The 15,226-nt window shown below is 57.7% G+C and overlaps 1 protein-coding gene across 4 annotated transcripts in view; it reads left to right on the plus strand.

The window, feature by feature from the left end:
* Window positions 1-15,226, plus strand: part of Hspg2 (heparan sulfate proteoglycan 2) — a 99,677-nt gene that overhangs the window by 40,862 nt on the left and 43,589 nt on the right. For 3 of the 4 annotated variants that reach the window (XM_042272121.2, XM_015999279.3, XM_076565448.1), the window contains exons 6-33: window positions 313-473; window positions 2,030-2,158; window positions 2,397-2,654; window positions 2,738-2,857; window positions 3,336-3,467; window positions 3,621-3,765; window positions 3,854-4,005; window positions 4,097-4,243; window positions 5,400-5,563; window positions 5,873-6,052; window positions 6,171-6,367; window positions 6,578-6,725; window positions 7,272-7,399; window positions 7,727-7,813; window positions 7,888-7,946; window positions 8,069-8,139; window positions 8,916-9,056; window positions 9,158-9,334; window positions 9,436-9,615; window positions 9,703-9,821; window positions 10,383-10,494; window positions 10,626-10,739; window positions 10,823-10,950; window positions 11,249-11,335; window positions 11,943-11,992; window positions 12,274-12,368; window positions 12,593-12,733; window positions 13,072-13,263. In XM_042272121.2, coding sequence (XP_042128055.1) covers window positions 313-473; window positions 2,030-2,158; window positions 2,397-2,654; window positions 2,738-2,857; window positions 3,336-3,467; window positions 3,621-3,765; window positions 3,854-4,005; window positions 4,097-4,243; window positions 5,400-5,563; window positions 5,873-6,052; window positions 6,171-6,367; window positions 6,578-6,725; window positions 7,272-7,399; window positions 7,727-7,813; window positions 7,888-7,946; window positions 8,069-8,139; window positions 8,916-9,056; window positions 9,158-9,334; window positions 9,436-9,615; window positions 9,703-9,821; window positions 10,383-10,494; window positions 10,626-10,739; window positions 10,823-10,950; window positions 11,249-11,335; window positions 11,943-11,992; window positions 12,274-12,368; window positions 12,593-12,733; window positions 13,072-13,263 — 3,814 coding nt within the window. Of the gene's footprint in view, window positions 1-312; window positions 474-1,593; window positions 1,645-2,029; window positions 2,159-2,396; window positions 2,655-2,737; window positions 2,858-3,335; window positions 3,468-3,620; window positions 3,766-3,853; window positions 4,006-4,096; window positions 4,244-5,399; window positions 5,564-5,872; window positions 6,053-6,170; window positions 6,368-6,577; window positions 6,726-7,271; window positions 7,400-7,726; window positions 7,814-7,887; window positions 7,947-8,068; window positions 8,140-8,915; window positions 9,057-9,157; window positions 9,335-9,435; window positions 9,616-9,702; window positions 9,822-10,382; window positions 10,495-10,625; window positions 10,740-10,822; window positions 10,951-11,248; window positions 11,336-11,942; window positions 11,993-12,273; window positions 12,369-12,592; window positions 12,734-13,071; window positions 13,264-14,435; window positions 14,475-14,953; window positions 15,056-15,226 lie in introns of all 4 variants that reach the window. The other variant, XM_042272120.2, reaches the window with a different exon arrangement.

Raw genomic sequence — 15,226 nt, forward strand, 5'->3', positions numbered from 1 at the left:
TTTACAAGACAGGGTTACTCTGTGTAGCCCTGGCTGCCCTGGAACTCGCTCTGTAGACCAGGCTGGCCTCAAACTCACAGAGATCCTCTTGACTCATCCTCCTGACTCTGCCTCCCGAGTGCTGGGATTAAAGGCGTGTGTCACCATTACCCAGCAGGGATGGGTCATTCTTGACAGGATTTCAGAGAGCATAGATGGGGTATCCTGCACCAGAGATGTCCCTACCCTAGCACAGGCTGCCCAGATACAGGGCTGGACATCATGACAGGAACTTGACAGAGGTATGGCGCTCATAGGCCTCTTTCTCCTTAGGGAGCTGGATGGCTGGGTCTTTGTTGAACTGGATGTGGGCTCCGAAGGGAATTCGGACGGGGCTCAGATTCAGAATGTGCTGTACACAGTGGTCTCCAGAGGCTCCATTGGCCCCTACATCACCTCCCCTTGGGGGTTCAAGTTCCGACGCCTGGGCACAGGTGAGCCTGTCCTCCAAATGGGGGTCACCCCTCCAGTTCTTCAGACTCTGGCTCCTTTTGGTGTCTCTACCTTGTATCTTCTTGACTAGGACTAGCACACCACTGGAGACAGGCTGGGGCTCGGGAGGAACTCACTCCATCCTGAGCCCGAGCCTGCCTGACAGGCTTTGTAAATCTCCATTTGGTTAGAGCCAAGCTGCTCCCTCTGTGGACCCAGGAGGCTATATCCTCCCAGATCTTTGTGTATTAACAGTAGATAAAACTTCTCCTTCATACAGCATTTCTAAGTCAAAAGACACGGGCATTCAGCAAAACCACCATTTGTAGGGCTGGGGAGGTGATTCGGCAGGTGAAGAAGCCATTGCTGCGAGAACATGAGGACTGGGCTTCAGAGCCTTAGCACCCATGTACATACCAGGAGAGCGTGGCGATCCACCTGGAATTCCAGCTGTCTGGAGGCAGAGGCGAGCTCCTCAGAGCAAGCTAGCTAGCTAGACTGCAGAACCAGCAAGCTCTGATTCAAGAGAGAGACCCTGCCACAGTATAAAAGGTGAAGATGGATCAAGAAAGATCACCCATGTCAGTCTCATGCCTCCACACCCACACATATCAATTACATACACGTGCATCTTTATGTTATGCATCTATACATGTGAAGATATATATACACACACACTTTTTTGTACTAAAACCCATCAGTCATTCCCCAAGCACCAAATGAGTACAGGCCCTGTGCCTAAAGCCCTGATACCCAGCATCCACGCAGGCCTCCCGGGCCCCATGAAGTGTTCCTCTTGTATTCAAGATGAGGGAGCTGAGGCTCAGGACGGAAGAACAGCCATGCACACTGATGGGGATGCAAGCCAGATCCCGTGTGTGTGTGCTGCTCTCTCTGGAACCCATGACAGATGGGAAACAAAAGAGAAACCAGCCCAGAGAGGACAGGAAATGGGCCCAAAGTTGTTCTGCATGTAAAACCTACCAGTGCACCCCAAAGTCAAACTTGCTCTGCTGGGTCTTCAGTGAGTTCCCGGGGCGGGAGGCGGCAGCGGCAGGCTCAGCGCGGGCCTCAGTTCCAGCTCCCAGGTGGGATGGTTGCTGACTACAGCTTCCTTTCCAGCACAGACCCCCCCGCCACCCCCAGCTGCTGTGGGGGTCACAGTGACACCAGGTGAGAGTGTGAGCCTGGCCGAGGTCCAGGGGGGTCCTAGAAAGCCTAACAGATGGAGGGAGAAAAGAAGGGCAAAGGCCACATGGCTGCCTCCTCCCACCGTCTCTTTGGCCTCACCGGGCCAGGCTGTAGCCTGCACGCGAACGGCATGGTGGCTGCATGTGTGAGGCATGTCACCCGTGTGAAGGTCCATGTAAGGGGTCCTGCACTGTGTTCCACGTGTGCCATGTGTGTGCTCTTGCTGTCTGCCACAGTGGCCTGACTCAGGGCACCAGAGCCTCTCACAGCCATGCCTTGCCTATGCTGTCTATGTCCGTCACATCACTAGCTTCCTCAGCCGGCTGGCTGCCTGACTCTCTCCTACACTCCCCCCCCCCCCCAACAGTGCCCCACCTCCCAAGGGTCTGCACCGAGACGGAGTTTGCTTGCCACAGCCATAATGAGTGTGTGGCTCTGGAGTATCGCTGTGACCGGCGCCCTGACTGCAGGGACATGTCAGATGAGCTCAATTGCGGTGAGAAGCTGTTGGGAACCCCCAAGGGGTCCCTGGTGGCCTGCCCAGGGTGGGGCTACATCTCTGGGTCCTCTGGACTATAAGGGTTTGGTGCAGGCAGAGAGGTCTGGAGAGGGCGGGGATGGGAAAAGAGTGACGGCAGAGGCTAGTCATGGGGTCGGCTCCAGGGAGCATGGGGGCCTGTGGGACGAGGGTGAGAGCCGCCCGTTCACTGAACATCAAGGGGCCCTGTTCACAGAGGAGGCACTCCCGGAGGTCAGCTCCTTGCCACCCGCTATTGTGAAGGTATCACCGTCACCACCGTGGCCAGAGGCGGTTTCAACACCTCCCCCACTGCTAGTCACACATGGACCCCAGTTTCTGTTGCCCGGCGTCGTCTGGCCCACAGCCTGTGGACTCCAGGAGGCCAGGTGCCACAGCGGGCACTGCATCCCCAAAGACTACCTTTGTGACGGGCAGGAAGACTGCAAGGATGGCAGTGACGAGCTGGACTGTGGTGAGTGCTGTGCAGGACAGGAGCGCCGGAACTGGGCCTGCTCAGCGGAGGACCATTGCGACTCCCTGCCTGGTCCCCCACAGGGCCCTCTCCACCCTGCGAACCTAATGAGTTCGCCTGCGGAAACGGACACTGTGCTCTCAAGCTGTGGCGCTGTGATGGGGACTTCGACTGTGAGGACCACACAGATGAGGCTGATTGCCGTGAGTACGCCGGGCCCCACTGTCCCCCTATCCTGTAGTCTGTGTTCTTCTGTCCCGTGCTCTGGGAGGCGGGCTGGCCTTCCTGGTCAGCGAGGGACCCTGCAGACAAACATCGAGGTTCCCGTGTTTGGAACTGCCGTTAGCAGACAGCCTGCTGGCCATGTCGCTCCTGCTCTACTGCATTTGGGTAAACTTCAGTCTTTTCTTTGTTACTGTGCTGGAATTGGTGAGAGGCCTGGATATGCGGATCTCTGTGAAGATGGTGTCCTGGACTGATGTGTGGGTCCCAGCCTAACCCATGGGCTACTCAGTCTATTTTATGTTGTTGTAACAGAATGCCAGAAACAGCTCACTTTATAACCCATTGTATTTGGCTCCGTTTTGGAGGCATTTTGGGTAAAGGCGAAGAAGGCGGTAGCTAAGCCATGTTGCCCTGCGGACACTGCCCTGTGCTCACTCCACCTGGCTTTGTCCTCAGCCATCAAGGAGCATGGGGAAGAATGTGGGCCCACAGAGTTCCGATGCGTCTCCACCAACCGGTGCATCCCGGCCAGCTTCCACTGTGACGAGGAAACCGACTGTCCTGACCGAAGTGATGAGTTTGGCTGCAGTGAGTGAGAAGCCGGGGGTGGGGATGGGGGTGGAGTAGGGATGGCGCTGGGTGGGTTCCACTTTCCATCTGCTTTCTGTTCCCAGTCTCTCTTCTGGCACTTCCTGCCCCAGCTGCCCATTAAACACGCCACTCCTGTTCTGCTGTCTCCAGTGCCTCCCCAGGTGGTGACCCCTCCCCAGCAGTCCATCCAGGCTTCCCGGGGCCAGACAGTGACTTTCACCTGCGTAGCCATTGGTGTCCCCACACCCATCATCAACTGGAGACTCAACTGGGGCCACATCCCTGTTCATCCCAGGTGCAACTCGGGTGGGGGTGATTTGCCTGTGGAAGAGGCTGAGTCTGCGCCTCAAGCCTAACCCACCCCCTGTCTTGGTGTATACCAGGGTGACGATGACCAGCAAGGGAGGGCGTGGCACACTGATCATCCGAGACGTGAAGGAGGCGGACCAGGGCGCCTACACCTGTGAGGCCATGAACGCGCGTGGCATGGTGTTCGGCATTCCAGATGGCGTGCTGGAGCTTGTCCCGCAGCGAGGTGCTGTAGACGGGTGGGTGTAGGGTGGATGACCAGTACCAGTGACCTCCTGCTGGTGACCAACCACAGCCCCTTCACTGCCTTCTGACAGGCCCCTGCCCCGATGGACACTTCTACCTGGAGAACAGTGCCTCCTGCCTGCCCTGCTTCTGCTTTGGTGTGACCAACGTGTGCCAGAGCAGCCGGCGCTTCTGGGACCATATCCGGCTGAGCTTTGACCAGCCCAATAACTTCAAGGGTATGTGGGTGGGTGGGCTCCAGGCTTCTGGGAACCTGGGACAGATGGAGAAGGACCAGGGCCAAAGGGTAGGGAGTAACCCAGAAACACTGAGTTATGTCAGAAAAACCTTTAGGACAAGCCAGATCCGTGTTTGTAGCTTCCCTGCCTTGGGTTGTAGGGAGGACAGACTCTGTAGTCTAGGCCCCATGTCTACACACACACACACACACACACACACACACACACACACACACACACGCGCGCACGCGCACACATGCATACACACATGCACACACACACACTACTAAAAAGAGGGTTGGGGAGATGGCTGAGTCAGAGAAATGCTTGCCACACAAGCATTGAGGACCCAAGTTCGATCCCCAGCACCCATGTGAAAGCCAAGTACAATACTATGAGCCTGAAACTTGAGCCCTGGGGAGGCAGAAACAGAAGGATTCCTAGGACTGCTGGCCAGTCAGTGTAGCAGTCAGGTTCCAGGGCCAGTGAGAAACCCCATCTCAAAAAAACAGATACGGATTTGGGGAGTTCATATATTGGTTAAGCGTGCTTGCTGCTCTTCCAAAGGATGATGGTTCAATTCCCAGCACCCGTTAGGCAGCTCACAAACACCTGTAACTCCAGCTCCAGGGGACCCAACATCCTCTTCTGAATCCTGCTGGCATCTACACCTATTTATGTATGCACATCCCCAAAAACATGCATTTGTAAGATTAAAACAATAAAATAAATCATTTAAAAAAAAATAGGTGGAGGAGCCAAGCATGGCGGTGCCCACCTTTAATCCCAAAACTGGGAGCCAGAGTCAGGCAGATCTCTGTGAGTTTGAGGCTTCCCTCGAGCATGCACCAAAACTTCAGCAGGCAAAATGACTGCAAGGAGCAAAGAACTCATGATTCTTTTGGCGGTGGGGATAGGGGAATTAAGACAGGGTCTTAGGTATCCCAGGCTGGCCTCCAGCTTGAACTCATGCTCCTCCAGGAGTGCTGGGATTACAGGTGTGCGCCATGCCCAGCTCTGCTTGGCTGCTTCCTGACTTCCAGAGAGAGGCCTCTGTGTTCTCTCAATTACCCGTTCCTGGGTCCCAGCTCTCAGGGTGGCTGTTCTCCGCTAATCAGAGGCCGCAGTCTTTACCCTGCTTCTTCCGTTCTTGCAGGTGTGAATGTGACCATGCCCTCGCAGCCCGGTGTGCCACCCCTCTCCTCTACCCAGCTGCAGATTGACCCAGCCCTACAAGAATTCCAGCTGGTCGACCTGTCTCGCCGCTTCCTTGTCCATGACGCTTTCTGGGCCCTACCCAAGCAGTTTCTGGGTAACAAGGTGAGGGCAGGGCCTGCTCATCTCTGCTCACTCTGAAGCAGGCAATATCTCCGCGGGCCGCTCTCCCAACCCCCTTTGGGTCCTCCCCTGACCACCTGCTCTGAGCTGGCTAGAGTGCCCCAAACTGGCCTCCATGGGTACAGTGTTACATACTGCCTGCCATGGACTGGGCTCCCCATGCCTAGTTCTCTATGAGCCTTCCATGCCAGGTACTGTAGGAGCCTTAGATGAGCAGAGAGGGGAACTCGAGGACAGGATGCAGATGCTTAAAAGTGGCTGCCCAGCCCTGACCTAACCTGTCTTGGCCAGGTGGACTCCTATGGTGGCTCCCTGCGCTACAGGGTACGCTATGAGCTGGCACGAGGCATGTTGGAGCCAGTGCAGAAACCAGATGTGATCCTCGTGGGTTCAGGGTACCGCCTCCACTCCCGAGGCCACACACCCACGCATCCCGGAACTCTGAACCAGCGCCAGATCCAGCTCTCTGAGGTTGGTGGCACCTGAGTCCCAGGGGTTGGTCTGAGGGGTTGGGGGGAGGGGATTGGCCAGAGCGGAATGATGCATGCCATGCAGGCACTGATAAGCAAAACGACCTCATCCCCTGCAGGAACACTGGATCCATGAGTCTGGCCGTCCTGTGCAGCGGGCTGAGATGCTGCAGGCACTGGCAGGCCTGGAGGCCATACTGCTCCAGACGGTGTACAACACCAAGATGGCCAGTGTGGGGCTGAGTGACGTCATCATGGACACCACTGTCACCCACAGCACCAGCCACGGCCGTGCTCACAGTGTAGAGGAGTGCAGGTGCCTGCCCACCCCCCCAAGCCCCCCGTGGGGCTGGGGACCGTGGGGCTGGGGACCGTGGGGCTGGGGACCATGGGGCTGGGGACCATGGGGCTGGGGACCGGGGGGCAGGGGGGAGGACTGGGGACCGTGGGAATGCTCTCTGGGGTAGAAGGGAAGCAGCCGAGCCTGTAGTTCCCGCAACCGTCCTCTTGATCCTGTCCCCCACAGATGCCCCATTGGCTATTCTGGTTTGTCTTGCGAGAGCTGCGATGCCCACTTCACCCGGGTGCCTGGCGGGCCCTACCTGGGCACCTGCTCTGGCTGTAACTGCAATGGCCACGCCAGCTCCTGTGACCCTGTCTATGGCCACTGCCTGGTGAGTAGCGGCCACTCGGACATTGGATAGGGGTGGGACTCCCCTGCCTCCACGAGCAGTGCATGACCTCTAGAACAGCTTGCATGGCTCCAGGTGAACGACCATGACCTGGGGATATGTTAACAAGAGAATCAGTGTCTGGACAAGAGCTGAAAGTCTCTCCCCCTCGGCGAGGGCTGGAAGGAGTGTGGCCTAGACATTACACATTCTCTTTGGGAATAGTAATGAGGACTAGGATTGTGGAGCTGATCAAAGAGAATGCACAGACAGGGTACTGTCTTCAGATCCCGGAGCAGCTGTAGGGGTGACCGAATGGATTCTAAGGCAGAACTGGCCCTGGGTGGAGCCTGGAAGAGGGTGACAGGTTTTGAATCCATATCAAGAGGTGCTTGGAACCATACATGGGATTGGCTTCCATGCTGGACTCCCACTGCCAGGGGAAGCACCTGAATGTTGCTATCTACAACGCTGTGGAACATTCTAGAGCCTGTCTGGCCCAGCTCTGCTCAGGAGGACCTAAGCCACCCCCACCCTCTCCTGCCCTAGAATTGCCAACACAACACAGAAGGACCTCAGTGTGACAAGTGCAAGCCTGGCTTCTTTGGGGATGCCACAAAAGCCACAGCCACCGCCTGCCGGCCCTGCCCCTGCCCGTACATCGATGCCTCCCGCAGGTCAGACCCCGCTCAGGATATGGTAGTGTGGCAAGTAGGGGTATGCTTTGTCAGGGGAACCGGGTACCCACATGGGTTCCAGTCCTGACCTGCTCACTGAGTTGTCCCATGCTCTTTGCTCTCTCATGGACCTCATTCTCCCTTTCTGTATAATGGGCCGGTCTCCCATCCTGCAGTTGCTGTGAGGCCACAGAGCGAGAACAGGGGCCAGGAGATGGCATCACACCTCTCTGTGTGTCTGTGAGGATAGAAGCCATCTCCTGGGGCGAGCATGTCAGGCCTGGCACCCAGTCCTACCCTTCTACCCTGCCCACTTGATCCCCACAGATTCTCTCTTACTTGCTTCCTGGACACGGATGGCCAAGCCACCTGCGATGCGTGTGCCCCAGGCTACACTGGCCGTCGTTGTGAAAGGTAAGGAGAGGCTGACAGGGTTGCGGGTGGAGACAGGATGTTCAGGCTGGGTTTGACGGCATTGTTTCCCCCAGCTGTGCCCCTGGGTATGAAGGCAACCCCATCCAGCCAGGAGGGAAGTGCAGGCCCGTCAGTGAGTACTGTGACCGCCTCCTCTCGTACCCTGCTGGGCTGGGCACCTCTCCCCCTTCCCAGCCCACACACAGAATCCCTGGAGAATCACCCAGTCTGCCAATGCTTTCCTTCCGCCTCCAGCCCAGGAACTTGTGCGCTGTGATGAGCGAGGCACCCTGAGTTCCACCACCGGAGAGGCCTGCCGCTGTAAGGTACACGGACTGTTTACTCTCTCTCCAAGACCTTGGGCCCAGCCTCACTGTGGCCAAGGGAGGAAAGAGATCCTACCCTCTTCCGGCACCTTGGCGAGTGGACACTGGCCTTGCCTGAGGCCCAGGGACCTGGCTAGCTGGTCTTCTGTACCGTGTGAGAAGGCCTGGCCTTGGGCAGGAGCACTGATTAAGAAGTCAGCCACCCTGAGTTCAGTCTCCTGCCACACCCTCAGCAGCTGTGGCGCGCATTCTGGCTGTCGCCTGCATCGCTCTGTCAGGTCTCATGCTGCTATCACGTTGATGGGGGGAGAACCCGGGGTCAGCGGAGAAGGGAGCTGGGCGAGCTTTGCAGTCAGGCACCCCCAATCTTGTAACGAAGAGTGGAGAAATGCCCTGAGTGGCCCTGGGTGCTGGTTCATGTCGGAAGCCTCTGAGGCTCTAATGGAAGCTGAGTGAGTGGCTGCAGAGACACTGGCAGGGTGCTTGAAACTCGCCATCTGAAGTTGTAGTGGCAGTTAACTCAACCAGCCTGCTTTGTTCCAAGGCTCACCTATTTGTGAGCCTCTTTGCAGTCAATGAAAAAAAAGGGGAGAGCAGTTTCTGTGAGCACCCATGCACTGGTGGTAGTTGTGCTGACGGTGGTGAGGCCTCACATACGTGTATGTGTTGTCCATGGTGCTCTGGGACCCCCGTCTAGACTGCGGGTGGATTCGGCTTCTAGCTCCAGGCAGCCCCTCCCGTGGGCCAGCCTGCAGCTCCCGACTCCGTGTCCACAGAGCAACGTGGTAGGGCGCTTGTGCAATGAATGCTCGGATGGCTCTTTCCACCTGAGCAAGAAGAACCCGGATGGCTGCCTCAAGTGCTTCTGCATGGGAGTCAGTCACCAATGCAGCAGTTCCACCTGGAGCCGTGCCCAGGTACCCACGAGAGGGCGGCAGCCGGGTGGGGCTGGAGGGACGAAGGGTGGGTCCTACCACCCCGACCACAACGGCCCCACCCCAACGTTCTCCATCTCCAGGTGCTCGGGGCCTCCGAAGAGCCCTCTCAGTTCAGCCTGACGACCGCCGCGGGTACCCACACCACCAACGAGGGTATCTCGTCCCCTGCACCCGGGGAGCTGTTATTCTCCTCCTTCCAGAACCTCCTGTCTAAACCCTACTTCTGGAGCCTTCCTGCCAGCTTCCGAGGAGACAAGGTGGGTGGCACAGAGGAACGAGACAGGCAGGGCATTGAGAGGACGGTAATACCGTGCCTAACTGAGGTCTCCCACTGAGAGCCTGTCTACCCCTGTCCTAGGTGACCTCCTATGGAGGAGAGCTGCACTTCACCATAACCCAGTGGCCCCGGCCCAGCTCTGCACCCCTGCACAGACAGCCGCTGGTGGTGCTGCAGGGCAATGGGATCGTGTTGGAGCACCATGCCTCGTTTGAGCCCAGCCCTGGCCAGCCCGGCAAATTCAGAGTGCCCTTCCGAGAGGTGAGCCCCGTCCCATCCCTTCTTGTTCCTTTCTCTTGGGGCCTCAGTGCCCTAGCCGGACTGGACCATATGTCATTTCCTTGACAGCAAGCATGGCAGCGGCCTGACGGGCATCCAGCCACACGGGAGCACCTGCTGATGGCCCTGGCGGGCATCGATGCCCTCCTCATCCAAGCGTCCTACACCCAGCAACCGGCTGAGAGCAGGTAGCTGGGGCCAGGGCAGGGCAGAGGGGTCTCCAGACTAAGCAGAAACATCGTGTAGCCCCTCACAATCTGCCTGTGGAATGGAAAGCATGCTGCTGCCTCCCTCACAGAATCCTAAGAAGCTGGGGACCACTGTCTCCTGCGTCAGCTTTCCAGAAGTCCCCAGAGGAGCTGGGTGGTGTAGCATGTCCAGGCGAGGAGGGGGAAGAGGGAGGTAACCCTTTGGAGGAAGCAACAGATGTGACCTGTTTGCCACAGCCCATAAGATTGCTGGAGAATGTGGCTGGAAAGGTGGCTCAGAGGTTAAGAGCACTGACTGCTCTTCAGCGGTCCTGAGTTCAATTCCCAGCACCCACATGGAGGCTCACAACCATCTGTAATGAGATCTGGTGCCCTCTTCTGGCCTGCAGTCATACATGCTGTATACATAATAAATAAATAAATCTTTAAAAAAAAAAAAGATTGCTGGCAAATGAAGGCCACATGGTGATGGAACATGGGACTCTAGGTATTTCTAGTGCACAATGCACATCCCTTCACCATGAGTCTTGTCACATCCAGGATCTCTGGCATCAGCATGGACGTGGCTGTGCCGGAGAACACCGGCCAGAACTCAGCATTGGAAGTAGAGCAGTGTGCCTGTCCCCTCGGGTACCGCGGCCCTTCCTGCCAGGTGAGCCAAGCCTGGGCCCCCCCACCTGTCGGTCCCCCCACCTGTCCGCCCAGCTTCCTCCACAGTGCTTGCTGGTCTTTCCTCCTTTGTCTCTCCCCATACGCCCAGCCCCCACCATCTTCTGTTGCCAGGAATGTAGCGCAGGCTACACACGCATGCCCAGCGGCCTCTACCTGGGCACCTGTGAACGTTGCAACTGCCATGGCCACTCCGAGGTCTGTGAGCCCGAGACCGGTGTTTGCCAGGTGAGTCCTGCCCCTCCACTCTCCGTCCTCAGAGAGGCTTGGCCTCCAGGAGCCCAGCCTCAACCTGCCCTCTGTCCCTCCAGAGATGCCAGCACCACACAGTGGGTGTTCGCTGTGAGCAGTGCCAGCCAGGGTACTATGGGGATGCCCATCGGGGCACACCACAGGACTGCCAGCCCTGCCCATGCCATGGAGCCCCTGCTGCTGGCCAGTGAGTATGGACCCTACTCGTGCCTGAAATGCCCACCTTTCCTACCCCCTCTGTGGCCCAGCACTGGGGAGAGGCTACAGTTTTAAATCCTGGTTGTCACTTCTCAGTGTGTCACTGGGGACGGGTAGCCTCACTTTCAAAGCCCCAGTTTCCTAAATGGGGACAGCGGACTCACCTTAGCTTCTGAGCAGAACTGAGTGAGGGGGGGGGGGACTCTTGGCATAGACTTTGCGCGCCTCCCTGGTGTATGAGAGTGCCCAGTAAGAGCAGTCCATGTCTTCCTTTCCCACTCTCTCAGGGCTGCCCACACTTGCTTCTTGGACACCGATGGCCACCCCACCTGTGACTCATGCTCACCGGGCCACAGCGGGCGTCACTGTGAAAGGTGAGATGGGTAGTGGGGAGCGCCAGGGGCCCAGGAGGGTGTACCTGAAAGTCCCCAGTGAGTCCCAGCCCTCCTATTCAAAAGAAGCTGTGACCTCTTCTCTCTGGTGCACAGGCTCTCAAAGGCCATCGGCTTCCCTCTTAGGGAGCCTCACCCTGCAGCCTGGCGTTGGCCTGCTGCCCACCTTCCGGCCCATCCCTGCTCTCACCCAGGCTAGCGTCCTCTGAGTAGACCCTCAGTTTTGTTATTTTGAGACAGAGTTTCATGTAGCCCAGGCTAGCTACAGACTCATTATGTAGCCGTGTATATAGCCCTACCTCCATCTCCTGGAGGTGCTCGTGTGTAGGCTCATACCGCCAGGCCAAACATTAGGCCTCCTGATCTTGACCTTTTGAGTCAAGGCCCGATAAAAGCAACTAACTCACTGGCTGTGGTTCTGGCCCCACCCTCGCTTTCGTCCCCCCCCCCCCCCCCACGCTTCATCTATCAAAAGGCTGATGAGTTTTTTTTCCCCTTACAGTGGGGGTCATTGAGTCCAAGCCCAGATCCCCCTTGGGCCTAGGCTCTTCACCAGTTTCCCAGGACTCCGTTTTCTCTCTTTCTGCAGGTGTGCCCCGGGTTACCATGGTAACCCCATTCAGGGCCAGCCATGCCACAGTGAGTACGGTTGCAGACTTGGGAGGTCATGGGGGTTGCTTTTCTTTGCAGGGAGAGCTAGGACAGCGCCTTTGTTTCCCTGGGACCTGGGAGCAGGGCCTTTACCTTTCTGATGCTTGGCTTCTCCATCTGCCGCATGGGGTCGGGAAAAGGCGCTGCCCACAGCCTCGGTAGCAGGCAGCGGTCCTCTCGGTGCTGAGTGACAGGCTTAGGGAGCGGCAGAGGTGGGGGTGTTGGGTGAAGGGTTTGCGGGTGTCACCTGTGCCTTCTTTCTACTTCAGGAAATGATCAGGTGCCAGAGGGGCCAGGCTGCGGCTGTGACCCCCATGGCAGTGTCAGCGGTCACTGTGACGCCTCCGGTCAGTGCCATTGCAAGGTCAGAACGAAGTCCTGCCTTCCGTGAGGTCTAGCTCAGTCCGCCACTGGGGCTGAATAGAAGTCAGATGGTACCTGAGGGGATCCTCAGGCCTGGTCATGGGGTGGGTAGGCAGGGCTGCTCACAACTGCTGCAAGTGTCTGGGAGGCCTGGCCTCAGAGGCTTCTGGAGCCCAGCAGACACCCCCGAGTCCCTTCACACATCTTTGTGTCTATCTCCCCCAGGCCCAGGTAGAAGGCCTTACCTGCAGCCAATGCCGACCCCACCACTTCCACCTGAGTGCCAGCAACCCACAAGGCTGCCTGCCCTGTTTCTGCATGGGTGTCACCCAGCAGTGTGCCAGCTCCTCTTACTCACGCCACCAGGTAAGAGCTAGTCTGCCCCTGATGGTCGGGAGCACTGTCTTTGCTGGGTGCTAGCCTCCTTGGAGGATGCCCCCATCTCTAGGCCTCCGTTATTGCTCCTCTATCACTGAGCCCAGTGACTTGACTCCTGTCCCAAGGCCACCTGGGCCTCTGTTATTGCTCATCTCGGCACTGAGCATACCCTTCATCTAGCCCCGATATCCACCCGCACCATTGTGTCTCGCTCAGCCCTGGTCTCAGCAAGCCCTATGTCCTCCCCAGCACCCTTCTGTGCCCTGTCCACCCTGATGCGTCTGACCCGTCGCCGCTCTGACACTTGTTTTTCCACCTGCTGCCAGATCTCCACCCACTTTGCCCCTGGGGACTTCCAAGGCTTTGCTCTGGTGAACCCGCAGCGCAATAGTCAGCTCACGGGAGGCTTCACCGTGGAATCGGTACACGGTGGGCACCAGCTCTCCTTCGGCAACTTTGCCCACCTTGGCCAAGAGTCCTTCTACTGGCAGCTTCCAGAAACATACCAGGGAGACAAGGTAAGATATAAGTTAAGTGGTGCCCGCAGCACCTCCTCAGGAGCTGGCTCTGAGCCAGGTCCTTGCTGAACATGGGGTCAGCAGGGACTCAGACATGAGTTCAAGGCCTGCCATGTGACTGCCATGTCATGCCGTGTGTGGCCTTTGGGGTCCAGAAGACCTCAGATTACATCTCAGCTGTGCTGTCCACTAGCTGGACACCTGACCTCCCCAGCCCAGGGTGGCTGGAAGGATTGTGCCCGACGCATACTGGGCAGTCAGCTGGTAATGACTGTGCTTTCAGGCCAGGCTGCAACTTGTGCATGGTGCGACAGTTTCAGTGTGGATTCCCCCATGCGCTCGTCTGTGCTGGGTGTTGCAGGCTGAGTGCTGGGTGCTGGCATGGTGATTCTCGGGTCGTGTCTATTGAGCTCTGACTGCACACGCGTGTAGTCAGAATGATTGCACGAACCAGCCAGCCTCACTGCCATTTCCCTGCACAGGAAAGTAAAGCTAGAGAGGTCAAGAACTTTACCTGCGTCCCACAGCTAGTGGGCAGTAGTACCAGGGTTTGCATCCAGGTCAGACCTGCCCTGAAAAGGCTGAGTTAGGCAAGGGAAAGCCATCATTTTGACTCTGAAGTGAGATCTGCTAGGAAGACAACGCCATCCAGGATGGTCTTGTGACGGGCAGCGTCCGAGAGGTGAACTCCAGGGGACTGGAGAGACGGCTCAGCGGTTAAGAGCACTGGCTGCTCTCCCAGAGGACCTGGGTTCAGTCTCAACACCCACATGGCAGCTCACAACTGTCTGAAACTCCAGTTCCAGGGGATCCGACATAGACAAACATGTAGGCAAAACACTAATGCACAAGAATAAAAATAGTAAATAAAAGGAGAACTCCAGAGCAGCCACATGTGGTCCTCAGTCATGGCCACGGTACCAGGACCAGTGGGACTGACTTAGTACGTGAGTCCCCCCACCAGCTGAGGCCAGTACCTAATCAGCTACACCCTGGTCCACTCAGCACTGGAGCTTTGAGGCCTTCTGGTCCCTGCTCCTTGGAGAGAAAGAGGCCCCACCTCTGTCCAACCCGGCCGCCTTCTCCTGCATTCTCCCCCTTGGTTCCTTCTTCCCTGGCCTCCCTCAGACCTTTCTCTGTCTCCTCCCCTGGTGCCTCTTGGTGCCCCACAGAGGGAGGCTCACTTGGCACGGCTGCGCCGGGCTCACCAGGTATGCCCCTGTGGCGTGCTGTGGGATGGGGATGCTGCACATGGTGTGTCCGTGGCTGCCCTCAGCCCTGCATGGGAGACGCCCTGTACCCATGGACGCCCTGCCTGAACCAGGACTGTTGCTAGGAGAGTCTGGAGGGGCGTGCGTGTTCTGTGCTGTGCCCCACCCGCTGTGTGGCGTGTTTCCGGTGCCAATGGTTGGAGGTCTGCGGACAGGAAAACTAACTTGACGTTAATCCGTGTGACCGTGCCTGGTTCCCCTGTTTCTCCACCTATTTCCCCAACCACCATTAACCTCTGTGCATGTGCCCTTCTAGGAGCCTGGAGTAACCCTGTGTGCCAGCCCTGAGATAGGGCATGCCTCCCTAACCAGTCACTATGGCCTGCCTTGCTGGTACCATGTATGGGGAAAGGGCTGTCCATGGCTCCAAGTCTGAGCCCTGAGGGGGCTGAGCTGGCCTGTGACTTCTACCCCGTTAGAACCGTACATCCCTCTCAGAGGAACAGTGGCGGGCAGCAGTGACAACTGGGAGGATCCTTGGGGACCCAGAGGGCAGGGGCCGGGCACAGCGGGCATCACAGGTAACCTAGGGCATGGGCAGGCTGTGTCTGGGTAGGGATCAGACCTTGAACCAAAACCCAGACTTGCCTGGGCCACCTCTGCGCACTCCGCCTGTCCAGGCCAGCATAATCCAGAGTTCTACACGCTCCTCAGGACAGCTTCTCTAGTGCTGGTGTGGGCACCTGTCCCCT

Source organism: Peromyscus maniculatus, chromosome 2, assembly GCF_049852395.1.
Source record: "Peromyscus maniculatus bairdii isolate BWxNUB_F1_BW_parent chromosome 2, HU_Pman_BW_mat_3.1, whole genome shotgun sequence".
Lineage (NCBI taxonomy): Eukaryota > Metazoa > Chordata > Mammalia > Rodentia > Cricetidae > Peromyscus > Peromyscus maniculatus.